The sequence below is a fragment of the Vipera ursinii genome, assembly GCF_947247035.1.
Source record: "Vipera ursinii genome assembly, chromosome: 1".
Lineage (NCBI taxonomy): Eukaryota > Metazoa > Chordata > Lepidosauria > Squamata > Viperidae > Vipera > Vipera ursinii.
The window spans coordinates 117,044,038-117,061,635 of NC_139512.1; the positions used below are offsets into that span (position 1 = coordinate 117,044,038).

At 38.9% G+C, this 17,598-nt stretch overlaps 2 protein-coding genes across 2 annotated transcripts; one reads left to right on the top strand and one right to left on the bottom strand.

Annotated features, from left to right (window-relative positions):
- Nucleotides 1-1,378: 1,378 nt before the first annotated feature.
- Nucleotides 1,379-2,354, bottom strand: LOC310640371 (olfactory receptor 5D18-like; the record flags this gene model as incomplete). The annotated part of the gene is given in 2 exon segments (XM_083362582.1): nucleotides 1,379-2,071; nucleotides 2,073-2,354. Coding segments are annotated over 2 exon segments (975 nt in total).
- A 6,005-nt stretch (nucleotides 2,355-8,359) lies between these two features.
- Nucleotides 8,360-12,915, top strand: LOC310640443 (olfactory receptor 5F1-like; the record flags this gene model as incomplete). Its single annotated transcript, XM_083362710.1, has 2 exons — nucleotides 8,360-8,681; nucleotides 11,996-12,915. 2 exons carry the CDS (start codon nucleotides 8,360-8,362, stop codon nucleotides 12,913-12,915), a joined length of 1,242 nt encoding a protein of 413 aa, XP_083218836.1.
- Nucleotides 12,916-17,598: the final 4,683 nt, after the last annotated feature.

Sequence of the window (17,598 nt, forward strand, 5' to 3'; positions counted from 1 at the left end):
AGGGGAAGCCCGCAATTCAAATTAATTGGGGAATGTGATTTATGACTGTTAATTGGAGGAGGGAATTGTGTTTTGATACTATGTGCTCAGAGGAGGGGAACTCAGTTTTTGGCTTCGATTATGTTAGTGCCGATGTTATGCTACTCGAAAAAAGATTCTTTAAGGTAAACAATGTCTCAAAGTTCTTTGAAGAGTTCCATCTGTCAGAACCATGACAGCAACATTTTATACCCTCCCTCTGTTTCTCAAACTTAGGAATGTATTATATTAATATAAGGGTTATGTACTGGGTTCTTGTGTTACACCATGTGGGTTGCTGAAGCAGCTAACGGCTCTCCAGCAACCCAGACTAACTGTCTCCTGTCCTGCAATTGGCTAGCCCCAGGCAGCAATGGTTGGTTCAAACCTAGTGGCTGCTGCCTAGGGGCTAGACTGTATATTGCAGCTGGTTGTAGCCCTTGCTTCAGTACAGTTCCAGCAAGAAATAAAAGTATGAGTTATCCTGTACTCAGCCTCGCATCGTTATTCCTGCACCCAAGAACCCACTATTTAACAATCAGCATACTCCAATCCTTAACAGATTCAAATGACCATACAGCTAAGGAAGGGAAAATGATTCCTAACACACTGGCCAAAATCCATGCACAGTTTTGTGTAAGAACCCTAGGCTACCTCAAAAATACCTGCTGTGGTCCAGCTAAAAAAGGGTTCAAATATTTTTAAGACAAAGGATATTTTTCTGGTCTATGTAGCTCCAAGATATCAGCAGAACATCTTCTTAGGGTGCAGAGAAAATAAGAAGCAGATGCTGATCCTTGGCACTCAGTTAAAATTAGTCACTACTCAAAGCCATCCTGTTTGCAGATTAGAAATAAGGACGGGAATTGTGGAGGTAGAGAAGAGGAGGAGGCCGAACAAGCAGGGACAAACTCCACTTATTATTAAAGGTGTTTCATTTGCCTCCCAGTGTTACTCAGAAGGAGTTCATCAATACTTATTAACAAGTAGATGTCAGAGTGTACGCAGGAAACATTTCCCCTGCCTGCCTTATCAATGATTTTTCTTCAGGAAGAACTCATGTGCCATTTCAAGCCTTCTTAGGGATACAGTAGAACCTTATGCACCCATAGTTTTATAATAAAGGAGACCATCATTGGGGGGGGGGAACATTCTGATTTTTATTCTTTAAGTAATGCTATCTCTACCAATAGTCTTCAAGAAATAGATTACAAAGTTACACAACCACAAATATAGGAATGCTGGAATTGCCTTTAGGTTTCCTTCTCAGAAATGCATTTTCTCTGTCAATGCAAAGGATGAGCTTTTTATGAGCACTTGGTAGATAAAGGGTCTATCTTTATTTTGTTATATCACTTGCTTACCCTGGCAGTACATGAGATAGTCTATTCAGCAGGTTGATGGAGAATTTTTTTTTCCTCACCAGGTTTTGAAAAGCTCCTTTCACTTCCTTGTTCCTCAGACTATAAATCAGAGGGTTCAGCATGGGGATCACCATTGTGTAGAAGACAGAGGTAATTCTGTTTGAATCCTTTCCATGACTTACATTAGGCTGGCAGTATATTAGGAGAATTGTCACATGGAAGATTGAGATTGCTGTGAAGTGGGAGGCACAAGTGGAGAAAGCCTTGTATTTTCCCTTGCTGGAGTGAATCCTTGAAACACACACAATAATTAAAATGTAGGACATGAGAATAATGATGATGGTGCTACTTTCCACAAAGGTAGCAAAAATGAAAAGCAGTGTCTTATTGAGCTGGGTGTCTGAACAAGAAAGGATTAACATTGGTACAACATCGCAAAAGAAGTGGTTGATGATATTTCCACAGAATGGTAGCCGAAAAGCAGAGATTGTATGAACTAGAGCACAAATAATGCCCCAAAGATAAGAACTAAGCACTAGAAAAAAGCAAACATTTCTGGACATAATCACAGTGTACAACAAAGGATTACAAACGGCCACATACCGGTCATATGCCATTGCAGCCAAGAGAAACGATTCAGCAACAACAAACATGATGAACAGGTACATCTGAACTGCACAGGCAAAAAAAAGAAATGCTTTTTATTGCAGAGGCAGTGCCCGTCAACAATTTGGGCGTTATAGATGAAGAATAACAAATGTCAATCAAAGATAGGTGGCTGAGGAAGAAGTACATTGGGGTATGGAGACGAGATTCAACCTTTATTAACAGGATGATTCCGAGATTTCCCACCACAGTCATAATGTAGATCACAAGAAATATCAGAAAGAGAATGACCTGCAGATCCTCTGGGTGGTCTGAGAAACCCAAAAGAAAGAATTGGGTCACCAGTGTGTAATTTCCTTTCTCCATTCTCTTCAGACGATGAAATGGAAACTATCACATTTGATACAATATGAAGAGATATTTAACTTAGAAACCAGCTAGATTTATTTCTGCATTATATTTTGTTCTTCAAAGAGTAATTTCTTTTTTCACCTGTGAATGTTATTCCTTTGGGGGAGGGGAAAGGAGAGAGAAAAAGGAAAATAAAGAGAACAGCAATAAAAGAGTGTTTATCAACATTTTTTTTTAAAAAAAATCAGCTTGTGAATGCCAACCAGTCACTTACTAAAACCTATCAAAGCATTTGAAAAGAGATTTCAAGTGAAACCGTTCATAATATCGCAATTCCAGTTGCAGTTATTTCTCTATAACCTATTAAATCCATGTATGTATGTATGTATGTATGTATGTATGTATGTATGTATGTATGTATGTATGTATGTATGTTGGTATCAACAGTCTGCTTAGGGTGTTTTTTCTGCTCACTTTATACATGCATCTCTCATCAGCTATAAAATCAAGACATCAGCCAAACAGAATTCCACTGCTGTTTGGATGGTGGGCTGTCTAAGAAAGTTCCACCAGCACCAGCCATTATGGGGAAGTAGTCTCACATTAGTCAATATTTCTATGAAGGTTGGAAATGCTTGAATTTCACAGGCAGTGAGAACAGTTGAAGTCTTAAACAAACGTCCCAACTTAGAGCTGTTAGAAAATTACTGTGAATAATTTCCAGCTTAGTTTGCACCCAGCACACTCCCAGTCAATCTCTACACTCAGATGAGAGAAAGCACACAAATCCCTCAGTACAGCTAACAAAAATATAGCTTGGCTTTTGTTATGAAACATCAACAGACATCAGAAACCTTTAACTGGCAAAGTGGATAACAAGGAGGCAAAAGCAGGGAGGGAGGGGAGACACGAACAGGTATAAATTTATATTATCTGTATCTATCGAAAGTGCCAGAATTGTCCAGAGCTATGGAACTACTGGAAATTATATTGTAAGTAATTAGCATGGATAGTCCAAAAAGGAGCTTTCCCTTTGGTTATTCAGCTTTAATCCCTTATGTCCACAGTACTAACAGAATACTGATGGAAAGTAGGACACTAATGATCGTTCCTCTATTCTGCACCCCAAAAGAAACAATTTGGTAGGCATTTTTTCCCCACATATTTTACTAGGTCTCTTTCTGTTGCAGCTCATGTACCTTCCATATCTGGATCACAGTATAAATGGATAAATATAAACACGCTCAGGTTGCAACCTGTAGCAGTCATCTTCAACTTACCATGAAATGTGAAACAAAGTTGAAAGCCCCTACTCAAGTTATTAGAACCAACACTTAACTGTACGGACAGCTTTCTGGTTTTCATGGGGCTCAGACTGAAGGGGTCCTTTTGAATTCGAAAGTAAATAGGTTCCAATTTGTCAAGAGGGTCCTAAGCATTGCTCTGCACAGCTTCTAACTTTAAGTTAGATTGGGCTAAATTTAATTTTATTCCAGATCTTGCCAGGTGTTATCTGACAATGGAAAGCAACAGAGCAACACTAGGCACCTGGAGTTGCCCAGCCAATGGCAACAAACTCCTCTTCCTTGACCTCAAAGCAAATGCCACTTGAATGCATGAGGGGCTCATTTTCTATCATCTCTGTGCCCTTTGGGATATGATCTCTGGAGTACTTTAAATTTGTCCCCTCAAGAGAAGGGACTCCTCAAGAAATATCAACAGCAGTGAAAGATTTCTGTAAAAGATGCATGTTTTTGCTTTTGCATAGCTTTGTCACCTGGTGTCCAGCCAGGCACCAGCTTTCTTTTCCAAGCTTCAACATCCAGAGGTCTGAGCCCAGCTATTCTTTTATCTGGTAAAAGAGAGATCACAGCAACCCTATACATATCCTTTTGAAGTCTGAAGGTTGAGTCATGGCAGCTGGACTTGTTTTCTTGTTGGTTTGAGACATTTTGCTCCTTGTCCAAGCAGCTTCATCAGCCAGAGCAAGTTAGTTAGGCCAGGAGTCATTGGAATGTACCAACTCCTTCTTCAGGGAGGAAACCCCTGAGGTTGGTGCTGGAGGAGTTGGTACATTCCAACGTGTCTGTCTAACTAAATGTCTATGGAGATTCTCAGTCATCCAGATCATGGTTACCCAAAGGTGCTTTTTCAAAAAGCAACTGGACTTTCTTGCTTTTTTTCCCTTGAAAACATTTCTCTTCAAGGAAAAAACAAGACCGTCCAGTTGCCTTTTGAAATAGCACCTTTGGGTCTGTCTAACTAACTTGCTCTGACTGAGGAAGCTGCTTGGATGAGCAGTAAAATGTCTCTAATAAGAAAATAAGTCTAGTTGCTATTATTCAACTTTTAGACAGCTTTACCTGGATGACTGAGAATCTTCATCAACATCCCTCGGAAGCGTTCTAGCTTAATTGCTCAGTGATCCTTATATGATGTGTACTTATTAATAGATTGTGAATTGTTCAGATCAATTTTTAGACATAACCTATACTAGGTTATAGCTGGCTCAGTGGGTTAGGATGCTGAGCTTGTCAATCAGAAGGTCAGCAGTTTGGCGGGTTGAATCCCGAGTGCCGTAACAGAGTGAGTGCCTGTTACTCATCCCAGCTTCTGCCAACCTGGCAGTTCGAAAGCACATAAAAAAAATGCAAGTAGAAAAATAGGGACCACTATGGTGGGAAGGTAACAGTGTTCCGTGTGCGTTTGGCGTCTAGTCATGCCGGCCACATGACCACGGAGACATCCTCGGACAAGCGCTGGCTCTTCAGCTTTGAAACGGAGATGAGCACCGGCCCCTAGAGTTGGAAACGACTAGCATGCATGTGTGGGGGAACCTTTACCTTTACCTTATACTAGTTATATTCATATGGAATCTCTTCCTCAAAACTGGGGAGGGGAATAAGGAGACTGAACTGAAAAGGTTTCTGTAGCACAGGAATATTTGCATATGTTTGTCTAAAAAAATTACCAATGCCTATCTCATCAATAAATTTTAAAAGCCCTTGAAACTTCTTACATCTACATCTGTATCTGTAGCCACATTAGATTAATATCCCACCTTTTCTCCTGTTCTCAGAAGGTAGCAGCAGTAACACTTAGCTGTCCTGGGCCAAGACTGAAAAAAATTGAACAGGGTCAGACCCTTGAATAGGAGACCCCTGACAACACTGCAAAATTCCATGCTTGATAACTAGATTGGGAAGTTGAAAAACATCTTGAAGAAAGGCAATAGCAAACAAGTTTCATAGTGTTGACGTTCTTCAAGAAAATCCCACCACACCCCACAAAGACTGTTTATGAAAACATCAGGAAAAACCTGATTTGAAGAAATCATTACCTTTGCTTCTTTCTCTAGGAGAATAAGGCAGTGTACAGAGTACTCATTCTCCTTCATTTTCCCAAAACTGTATGTGTTAGTGTTGGTTGAATAATAACGATTGGCCCCAAACCAATAAACAGTAGTAATCCATGTCTGAGGATGACTACTTGGGTCTTCCCAGTCCAAGTCCAACACTTTGGCCCTTATACCTAAAGTTCTCTCAATAGCTTGCTTTATTTCTTTGTTTGATTGCATGGCTGACATCACTCAACGATCTTCTCTTTGTGGTTCGACACAACCTTTTAAAAATATATTTCCTGAAATTGGCCTGTTTGAAAGAGATACGTCACCTGTAGCCCACAAACACTTCCAAGCTTAATATACTCCAATTTATTACCAAAGCCAAAGAAAGTGTGTTTATGTAAATGGACTGCCCCATTCTGAAAATCCCATTAACTAATGGGATAACAGTTAAGTGATTCAGAAGAAAATAGCCATACCATATCAAAGAAGTTCTCTTGATGAACAAGTGAGATTTTTAAAGGTTTTTTTTAAAAAATAGAAAGAATGATCCTATAGGGTAAGAATAAAATTAATGGGAGAGGAAACATCATTTCCTAAATTAGCTAGTTCAAGGCTAGCCAAAGCAATTATTGGTTTTAAAGCACCTTCAGCTGCACGGCCATAGTCTTCAGCTTTGAGTCCTGGTCCTAGCTTCACCATCACAGACTGGCACCATGTTTACTTCTGTTTTGGTGTAAAAGCCCTTCAACCATATCCTATCATCTGCTGAAGACCATCTGAAAGGCCACAGAGGTCCTTAATAGCCTTTCCATCATAGTGCTGACAATACTGCTACTAACCGTATTAGAAAATGTTGGACTTTATTGACTATTTTAAAGGGTGGTTTCTCCTTTTTTTCACATTTGCCAAAAGGACCTGTCCACAGTGATTTTATTGCATGACACACAGTAGAACTCTTGACACACCACAAAAAATATGGCCGGTTTGGCACTTTGGTACTTAAGCTTGTCCACTCCTAAGCTATAGATTTCTAATCTAAAATTGATTAATCAACATTAAGGAATCTTTATTTTGCACCATGTAGTGACAGGGACGTGGTGGCTCAGTGGGTTAGGATGCTGAGCTTGTCAATCAGAAGGTCAGCAGTTTGGTGGGTCGAATCCCGAGTGCCGCGTAACAGAGTGAGCGCCTGTTACTCGGCCCAGCTTCTGCCAACCTAGCAGTTCGAAAGCACGTAAAAATGCAAGTAGAAAAATAGGGAGCACTATGGTGGGAAGGTAACAGCGTTCCGTGAGCCTTTGGCGTCTAGTCATGCCGGCCACATAACCACGGAGATGTCCTCGGACAAGCGCCGGCTTTTCAGCTTTGAAACGGAGATGAGCACCGGCCCCTAGAGTCGGAAACGACTAGTACAATGTGTGGGGGAACCTTTACCTTTAGTGACAGATATAAACTGACAATTTGGTGTCACAAGCAGGACATAAGGTCCCTAATAAGATGCATAAATGAAGGGGTAATAAATGAATGAACCTCTAAATAATTTCATAGTGATTTTCCTAAAGGAATCCTCCAAGGCTCCCTTCAGCACATAGTTAATCACAAGTAGAAACCATTTGAAGCAAGATATAAGCAAGTTCAAAATTAACCATTATTCCTGTGTCCCAAGAGTGAGTGAGATCACTATTCAGAAGCGCTTGGGGGAAGAATAAATTATTTGCAACGATTCATAGTTCCAGATAAACAAGTATACAACAGCAAGAAGCAGGATTTCTTAGTGGAGTTAAAATGAGAAGACATATTCTATCCATTCATTACTTTTCCAAGGTACTTTCGCTTTTTTGTCTGGGGCATGTGATACTATTTCCTCCATTAATCAGTTGCACTGGGTTATGGCTTTGCCCATTCAGAAAGGGTTGTTTCTTATGCAAGAGAAGGCATCTAATAGTCAACCTTTCCCCCTGCCTGCTATATAATTTTGCACCATATTTCATGCTGGAGCGACTTTCCAAAAGGAGAAGGACACCAATGAAGAGGAGAAGTAACTGAAAACTGGAGAGTGTATTTTGTGTGAATGAAAGCGCTTTCTTTTATTTCAGTATCAGTACTAGATATAAATAGTTATAATGATATGTGCATCTTTTGAAACATACAACTAAAAAAAATATCCCTGGCTTTAAATAGCAGGGCAGAAATTTAAATTAGATTGGGGGAAGAGATTTATTAAAAACATGTTGCAAGGATATAAAAGAGGGCTGAAAGAGGAAAATAATTGATTACAGTATGTATCAGGAACATGAATGAGTGTTTAGGAAACAAACATCTGAAATTCTGACCTTGAATATATAACTAGATGTGGCAGAGGGTAGGCTACATGAAAAGGAGAGAAATTTTGTGTTAGAATGACAATGCAAGTGACTGGTAAAATAGCTTATAGCCTGTTATTTTTAAATATTTCCTATTTTAAAGAATGTGCTTCTCTCCAGTTTCAGTGGTGTCCATCTGATGAAATTAAAGACTGGCAAGCAAACCTTTCATCAAAGAAAAGTCTGAAGGAAATGGCTCTATGGGAAGTGATTTTATTCTTGTGGGCTTTACAGATCAGTATACATTTCAAATGTTGTCATTTTTGTTTTTCTCAGCTGTTTATATTTTTACCATTGTTGGAAATCTTGGCATGATTGTATTAATCAGGATTGATTCACGACTCCAGACACCTATGTACTTCTTCCTGAGTCATCTTTCTCTTTTAGACATGTGCTATTCATCTACAATTGTTTCCAAGATTCTGGTGAATTTCTTAGCGGGCAGAAAGACAATTTCGTTTGCTGGATGCACCACTCAGTTATTCTTCTTTGCAGCTTGTGCTACCACTGAGGGCTACCTACTGGCTGCCATGGCCTATGACCGTTATGTTGCAGTTTGCAAGCTTCCGCTTTACACAGTTGTCATGTCACAGAATGTTTGTGAGAGGTTACTGGCCGGGGCATATGTCATAGGTGTGATGAGCTCCGCTATACATACTCTCTCTATATTTCGTCTCCCATTCTGCCATTTTCATAAGATCAACCACTTTTTCTGCAGTAGGCCTCCACTCCTAAACCTAGCCTGCTCAGACACTCATTTCAATGAGAGACTTCTTTTTGCTGTGGTTGGATTCAACATCTTGATCGCCACCGCAGTCATTCTAGCATCCTATTTGTCTGTCCTCACCACTGTGCTGAGTATCCATACTACTGAAGGCAGGTGCAAAGTGTTCTCCACTTGTGCTTCCCACTTGGCCACCGTTACAAGTGCTCCACAAGTGCTTCCCACTTGGCCACCCACTTGGAAGTGCCCTTTTCATGTATTCACGTCCAAGCTCAAGCTATTCCCCAGATCAGGACAAGGTGGTTTCTGTGTTGTACTTAGTTACAATCCCCATGCTTACCCACTAATTTACAGCATGAGGAACAACGAAGTGAAGGACGCTCTTAGAAGAACAAGAAGCAGATGCCGTTCTTCATGGTGCCAATGGAACCAACTAGTGCAATCTCAGCAAAAACAGTGCAAATAAATCTTTTTCTTTGCACAATAAATGGACAGGATAGTTAACCAAAGGTTTGAGGGGCTGCGAAGAATATGGAGGAGATGTCCTTGAAGGTTGACTTTAATGTATTTGAAATGCCACCCTTTCAAACAGCCATGTTTCTATTCCTATCTGCTTTTGACTTAGTTCAGCAATATTGGCACAATTCTTGTTGACCTCTGATGTATAGGATCCCCTAAACTTATAGAACAGTGTATTCTCAGTCAGTATGACTAAGCCCCTGAAGAATTTAATGTTTCTTTAACTTAACTGAAATTTTGCTGGAGTCTTGTAAAATATAAATGTAGACTGTGAAGACTCTTTTTGCAAGATGGAGCAAAGTAAAAGAGAATTTGTGTCAGACTTAAATGTATTCCCTAGTGAAATGAAAAAAAACACCTACATACTGTATAAATAAAGCTTTTAGTCTATAATCTGGAACTTCACCATCAAGGAAGCAATGAAATAAACTGTGCTTCTCAGATATTCAGTCATTTAAACATTTTTATTAAATATCCTAATCATTGTAGTAATAATTAAAAATACAAATGTCAAAGTTCACATATTTCAAATGTTATGCAATTATATGGCTTAAACTAGATAGGATAACAGCTATAAAAAGGGTAATAATTAGAAACACAACCTGTCATATGTAATTAAAAAGAGAGGGAGAAGGAGGAAAGGAGGGAGAGAAAAAACCCTCACAACTACTATTTTCCTTTATTTTTAAATATTAAATCTCCCAAGTTAGTAAGTTAAATTAGTAATTTAAATTGCGTGCTCCCATGAGAATATTGACTGAGAGTATTTGAAGTGCTTGTTAATAGCAGGGAGAAATGATTCTCAGATTGGTCTCAGAAAGTGAATGGGACCTAGAAATGAATAAGCTTACCCAAACCTTTTAGGAACACTGGACGTTAGGTATTACCAAAAGGGATTAACCCGGCATCATAACATCAATGAAACAATGGATTTGGAGCTATCTAACAGGTAACTCATTGTCCAGTTAGTTTCTTCCTGGTCCTAAAGGTGGGAAGTGCTATTATCATAGGTTAGATAAATTTCTGTTTTTTTTCCATTTGCTCATTCATATGTTCAGAATATGAAAGGTAGCTAAGACAGGAATGCTGGATGTACAGTGTGTAAACTAGATCACAATATCTAAATATGGAGGAAGAAAAACTACCAGCAGCTGTTTGACTGGGATACTTGAGTAGTGACTTGGGTTGTATGTGTGTGCATGTACATGCTCACTGTAACAGCCAAAATAAACAATGTTGGAAAAATCTACATATATTTATAACATAACTTTTTGTCACTGTGCAAAAGGGAGCTCTTTACAATTCTGTTCTATATTCTCAAAATTCCATAACCCATTGCAGGACTGTTCCATTTATAGAAATTAATAGACAATTCCACACATACAAAAAAAGTTCCTTCGTGCATGTTGTGAGATTAGAATAGGATCAAAATGGACAGAAACAGAGAGACAGAGAAACAGAGAAACAAAGACAGATGGCTTCTGCTGTTATTCTTTTTGTGACACAAATAATGCTGTCTAATCCTATCCAATGCAGTTATCCTGTGCAATTAGACTTTTCAAATAGCTTCCAGGGGGGAAATCACCTTTCTACTAATCCAAAATTCACGTAGAAGAAAACATATACTGTAGTAAGACATATATGCTAAAAGGCAGAAATATACTATTCCTCTTTATTCAGGAGAAATCAATGACTGGTGTGCATTACTACAGTATGTATATTCTCTTCTCGTGGATGCATAAGTGATGCATCCACACTGCCATATAATACATATAATGCAATAGGCAGATGGAAGGAAGTTTCTGGATCCAACCTTTTCCTTTTATAGTCTAGGATCTTTTCCAAGGCTACGAGCAAGGGACAGACTTTCCCTATTCCCACCAGTTTAAAATATTATCGGTGGTATTGGAACATTTATGAAATGAGTTTTACAAAATTCAAAATAAATGTGTCCACATCTGGAAATATTTACCAGCAATAATTAGCACTGACAGTTCTACAGTCAAAGTAAATGCTAATCATCTTTTCTAAGGAAAAGGGGAATATGAAAGCCCATTGTTTCATGAAAGACTGCTTAAGTGATTCCTACTAGTATATCGTATAATACCGACACCTGAGTACATCTTCCAGAAGGAGATAAAGTGATCATGCATGCCCAAACTTTCACTGAATATGATGAGAATTGTGCTAGAATCTCCTTATGAAATAGATATTGCTTAAAACTGCTTTGTGTTATTAATAACTGCATTTTAAACTACCTGGATTAAAAATTGGGAAAAAACAAATTCATAAAATAACATATTGCTGCATATTACAAACAAATATACCTAAAGCTTATGATTATCAAACTTTAATAATATTTGACAAATATGCAAACTATTAAAATACACCTGACTTTACAATGACATTGATTTTATATTTGCAGATTGAGAAAGACTCGTGGAGCATTATTTGTCACTCTAGAGTGACAAATTAGGATCTATTGGCAGAAAATCCCCTGAATAGTATTATATTTAAGAATCTGTTGAGGATGTAGGATTTGGAATGGAGTGTTGTTCTTATTTAGTTTTCATTATTATTATTTTTTAAATAAAATGTTTAATTGTAACTTTGGAACATACACGAAGATCCATTCTATCTATTCTCCATGAACATTACAAGAATTATTCAGAAACAGAGATGTCTATTAAAAATTACACTGCAGTGTCTGAATTCATCCTCCTGGGCTTTCCAGAAAACCACAAACTGAAAGTTCCAATTTTTATATTTTTCTTACTAATCTATTCTATCACAGTGGTAACTAATTTGGGCATGATTTTTCTGATTGAAATGGACATTCAGCTTCATACACCCATGTACTTTTTTCTCAGTAACTTGGCTTTCATAGATTTTTGTTATTCCTCCAATATTATCCCCAAGGCCTTGGAAAATTTTCTGGCAGAGAAGAAAACCATTTCCTTCACAGGATGCATCATCCAGATTTATTTCTTTGTTGCTCTTTCAAGTACAGAGATCATTCTTTTTGGGTTGATGGCATATGACCGTTATGTGGCCATCTGCAATCCTTTGCTGTATCCTTCCCTCATGTCCCATGCCCAATGTCTCAAAATGGCAGGGGGAGCCTTCACAGCTGGTTTCCTGAACTCTATCATTCATACTAGTTTGGTAGGTACTTTATCGTTCTGCCAATCTAATGAAATAAACCATTTCTTCTGTGAAATTCCCCAACTCCTCAAGCTCTCATGTTCCAAAACCTTTTTAACTGAAATACTTATTTTTGTTTGTGCTGGAATTAATATGCTGGGCTCTCTCCTGATAATACTGAGCTCATACATACATATCCTGTCTACAATATTTAAGATGAATTCAGTGGTTGGCCGCCAAAAAGCCTTCTCTACTTGTATTTCTCATTTGATTGCTGTAATCATATTTTATGGAACAGGTCTCTTTATATACTTGCAACCCAGTTCAAACTATTCAGAGGATCAGAATAAAATTGTTTCTTTGTTTTATGCCATTATCATCCCAATGCTTAACCCCTTAATCTACAGTCTGAGAAACAAGGAGGTGAAGGATTCATTGAAGAGAACAATGGATAGAAATCTATTTCCACATTTGAAATAATTACGCTGAGAATGTTTCAACCCACCTAGGTATGCTCCTCAGTTTGTATTTTACTGTGTAACCATTGTATTATACTTTGAAACTGTGAAATGCTGTAAATATTGTCCATATTTGTAAAATATGGCAATTTATTATTAAAATGGTAAACAAATTTAATGGCCTTTTATAATAGAAAGTATCATGAAAGGAAAAAGTGATGGAGAATGGTTGAAGGTATTGTGTTTGCTAATCCCAATGAAGAAAAGATACTCCTTTCTAGCATCTCAAGGATTATCATATTGAAAATGGCGCAGGACTGTTCAGAGCTGTCCACGATGATGGAACAAGAAACAATGTTTTTAGATTGCAAGGAAGCAGATTTCAGATGGACCTAAAGAAAAAATTCCTAAGAACTTTTCAGTAATAGGGTTACCTATTACTACCTCAGAAAATGGTAGAGCCTCCCTCACTAAAGTTCTTTAAAGGCATCCTGAATTGCCATCTGTTGGGAATGCAATACCACTTGATTCTTGCACTGGGCACAGACCTCTGCTAGGTGATCCGTTAGGTGTCCATCATTGGCAGACTTGTGTAGCCACTGATGGTGATCATGTAAAGAAAATAAACATGAATAACGAAATAGTTAATTTCAAGGATTATTTTCTTGCTTCATTTTTAAAAATATCCCCATTTAAAGTTATGGAGATAAAGGTATGGCTTTTCATTTAACCTTCAACTGCAATTTGGAAGATAACAACACTTAATTCATTGAATAGTGACAATCAGTCTAAAATTAGAGCAGATAGTTAGCCACTCATCATGATCCTTTGAGTAACCAATTAAGAAACTAAGGAGGGAACTTTTGAATATCATACGATGATATTCAGCTGATGAATTTGAACTGTCCCTTCTGGGAGGCCTGTAGAAATAGCCTCTTTCTGGCCATTAAAAATCCGAACTTTTTACAAACCATTTTCAAGCTGTTCAATAATACTAAATTCTGCAGGGATAGGGGACAGTGATTCACGTTATCCCCAGACATCATAAATTTTGAACTCCTATGGAGATTTTTTTTCTGAAAGGTATTTAAGGGAACCAAGGAAGAAAGCAATAGCACTTTTGTTAACTTGCTGCTTCAGCATAATAACATCAGCTGTGCTCTGGAAGAGGCACTGTGATAAGTTCATATGATAGATTAAGTGTGCAAATACAATCTTTGAGACACAGAAAGAAAGGGCTTCTGGAAATATTATGAGACATTTATATTATCACATGAGTTACCTCTTATTCATACAGGTAGGTTGTCTATGAGCACAATTGTTTGAGTGAGTAATTCATCATTACTCTTGTTACATTCCTGAGAATGAGAAAGTGGGAGAGAAAATAGGGAGATACAGGAAATGATCTGTGTGATACAGCCTGATTGTTTTATATCAGTTGAATATATGCAAGTGATGCAAAGAGGTATTAACACAATTTTGGGATGAGGATGATGAATTTGATTATAGATACAGTACATATGTATATTTGAATAGGGGATGTCTGCATGAAAGTGTAGTATATTTGTGAATTGGGAATTATCATTTCTTCTTCTTCTTCTTCTTCTTCTTCTTCTTCTTCTTCTTCTTCTTCTTCTTCTTCTTCTTCTTCTTCTTCTTCTTCTTCTTCTTCTTCTTCTTCTTCTTCTTCTTCTTCTTCTTGCATACACAGAGGTACTTCTCCCCATTTCTCCCCACAAAAATTCTGCATTATAGTGATTCTCAAAAGAATAGTGGAATTATGTCTTGACATGTCCTCATGCAACAATTATAGAAAGAGACTGTTCTACTCTTTTGCAAAACTGCCCCAAATATCTAAATTAATAGCAATTCTTACTTAGCAAAATGCAGAACCACCATTAGCTTCTCAGGGCTGCTTCTCTATTTAAGCTGCCTTTTTGGGAGGAAAGGTAGAATGTAATAAAATAAACAAATATATGAACTCCAGGCATTTGGTGAAATGGAATTTGATCCAAGAAAGTTACATTAATAAACCTATTGTGTAGTGGGTCCAACGCAAGGAAGAGACGCCAGCCAGAGTGTGAGTTCAGCTCTTTATTGGAGGGGGGTAGTGAACTGGGGAATGAGGGTTACCTGGCCTCCTTAAATACCCGGCCAGGTAAGCGGACAGCCAATGGGGTTGGCCCTAGGTTTCCCACCGAAACTGGGTTTCCCGCCAAAACCGTTCAGGCCAACGCCCCCTGGTGGCTGTTGCTATGCAGGTGCCTGCATACATAACACCCCTCCCCCCTTAGAGAAGAACCACCAAACAATAACAACTTGTAACTAACTACAACTATATACACTGTGTCAACAATAATGGGACAGAAATAAAAGAATAACACTGGCCTCATCTTATAAAGAAAATTTATTTAAAATGTTTTATCGATGGCATCTTCCCCCAGCCCGTTTAGCAAAAATGTATACAACAGCATCTCCCAAATGTTGGAAGTGCTCTGAAGAGATAGGCACATATTTCCATACGTGGTGGTCTTGCAGTAAAACACAAAAATTTTGGAAAATGATTTGGATTTGGCTGAAAGAAATACTAAAACAAGATATTGAGTTTAGTCCAGAATTTTTCTTATTGGGAATTACGAAAGAGAAATATCCTAAAGATGTGCTATATTTGATGATCCATATTATCACAGCAGCTAGAATGTCATTTGCGCAAAAATGGAAAAAGAATGAGATCCCAGGAGAAAATGAGGTTATTAGGAAAATTTGGGATTGTGCAGAAATGGACAAAGTAACTTTGGAATTAAAGAATAAAGATCAATCAGATTACTATAGAATTTGGAACAAATTGTATCTTTGGAGAGATAAAAAGAAAGGTCTCTATTAGGTTTTACAGACTAGCTCACTGTTTTAAATATTGTGTTATTTCACCGATTTGTAATTTAAGTGTATTTAAGTGTATTGCTAAGCACATTGGTTTGTGCTTAAATTGTAAGCCGCTCTGAGTCTTCGGAGAAGGGCGGGATATAAATGGGATTAAAATAAATAAAAATAAATATATACATGTATATATATATATATATATATATATATATATATATATATATATATATATATATATATATATATGAACATTGTAGACAAGAAGGCTTGTCAGCCCGCTGGTACTGTGTCCAATGTTTTTAAACAATAAACTTAATAAAAATAAAAAAAAATAAAAAAAATAATAAAAAAACAATGCAACTGTGTGGAGGTCAGTTGCACACGTAGTCCGACAGGTAGGCAGGTGTCCTGTGTGGCCGGGTGGACCGTCTACGTGTGGTTTGGCTCGCTGGTCGGGGGTTGATTTCCGCTAGAGGAGATCGATGTTTGGCGGGAAACCTAGTTTCGGCGGGAAACCTAGGGCCAACCCCATTGGCTGTTAGCCTACCTGGCTAGGTATTTAAGGAGGCCAGGTAACCCTCATTCCCCAGTTCACTACCCCCCTCCAATAAAGAGCTGAACTCACACACCGGCTGGCGTCTCTTCCTTGCGTCGGACCCACTACACAATAGGGAGGAAGAATGTTTGCAAAAACCTGGATTCTTCATGAATCTTTAAAAGAAAATCCTTTCCCTCAGCAAACAGTTACTTTTAGAATGCTTCTGGAGTTCAGCAGAGTGTAAAGCAACAATAGAAGGAAAAATGGCCTGAATTTTTTCTATTTTTTCCATAGATGCCTGCGTAGATTCAGGCATAAACTAAACAAGCTACAGGTTAGGACTTCACAGCCTGAGGTGTGTGTGTATGGGAGGTGTGAGGGACATTTGTTACAGTCTCACATATGAAAGTAAGTTAAGCCCTCCTCTACTGTATGGTGCTCTCATGACTCTCATTAGTTTATTCAGCTATGCTTTGCTTCTCCATGCATTTACAACTTTCATTCAAAGAAGGTCCTTCTCCACCCCAGCTTGGCAGCAGTCTTGCTATTTTATGTTGAGCCTTCACAGCCATTTTGACTTCTGGTGGACTGGTCTCTGCAATTTTCTGGCTAAGATTTCAGAAGTGGTTTGCCCCTGCCTCCTTCCTAGGGCTGAGGGAGAGTGACTGGCTCTAAGTCACCCAGCTGAGTTTGTGCCTAAGGCAAGACTAGAATCATGGTCTCCCCTTTTGTAGCCTCGTGCCTTAACCACTGTACCAAACTGTCCCTCTTATCTTCTATTAGCACTTGCATTTATAACCTCTACAGCAGGGGTGTCAAACTCAATTTCATTGAGGGCCGCATCAGCATTGTGGTTGCCCTCAGGGGGCCGGGTGGGTATGGCCTGGGTGGGCGTGGCCTATTGGGTGGGCGTGGCTAGGGTGCATATGGCCTACTGGGTGGGCGTGGCCAGCTCTACATCGTTGGCATCAAGGGTGCCTATGGGGGCCTGGGCAGGAGTGGGACAGATCTGAGGGTCTCTGGCAGGAGGAGGGTCTCTGGGCCAGGGCCAAGGCAGTGGGGACCGTTCCCTCACTGTTTCCAGGATGGCTTCGCGGGCCACATGAAACCACTTCGCGGGCCGGATCTGGCCCCCGGGCCTTGTGTTTGACATGTCTGCTCTACAGCTTCCTGAAGCTTAGGGTCTCACCACATCTACATCCAGCAGTTAAAGCTATCAGTACTGCTGCTCTGAGGCTGTACTGTTCTGAAGCAGAGGATTACTTGAGGGATGTTTACTTATTTTGG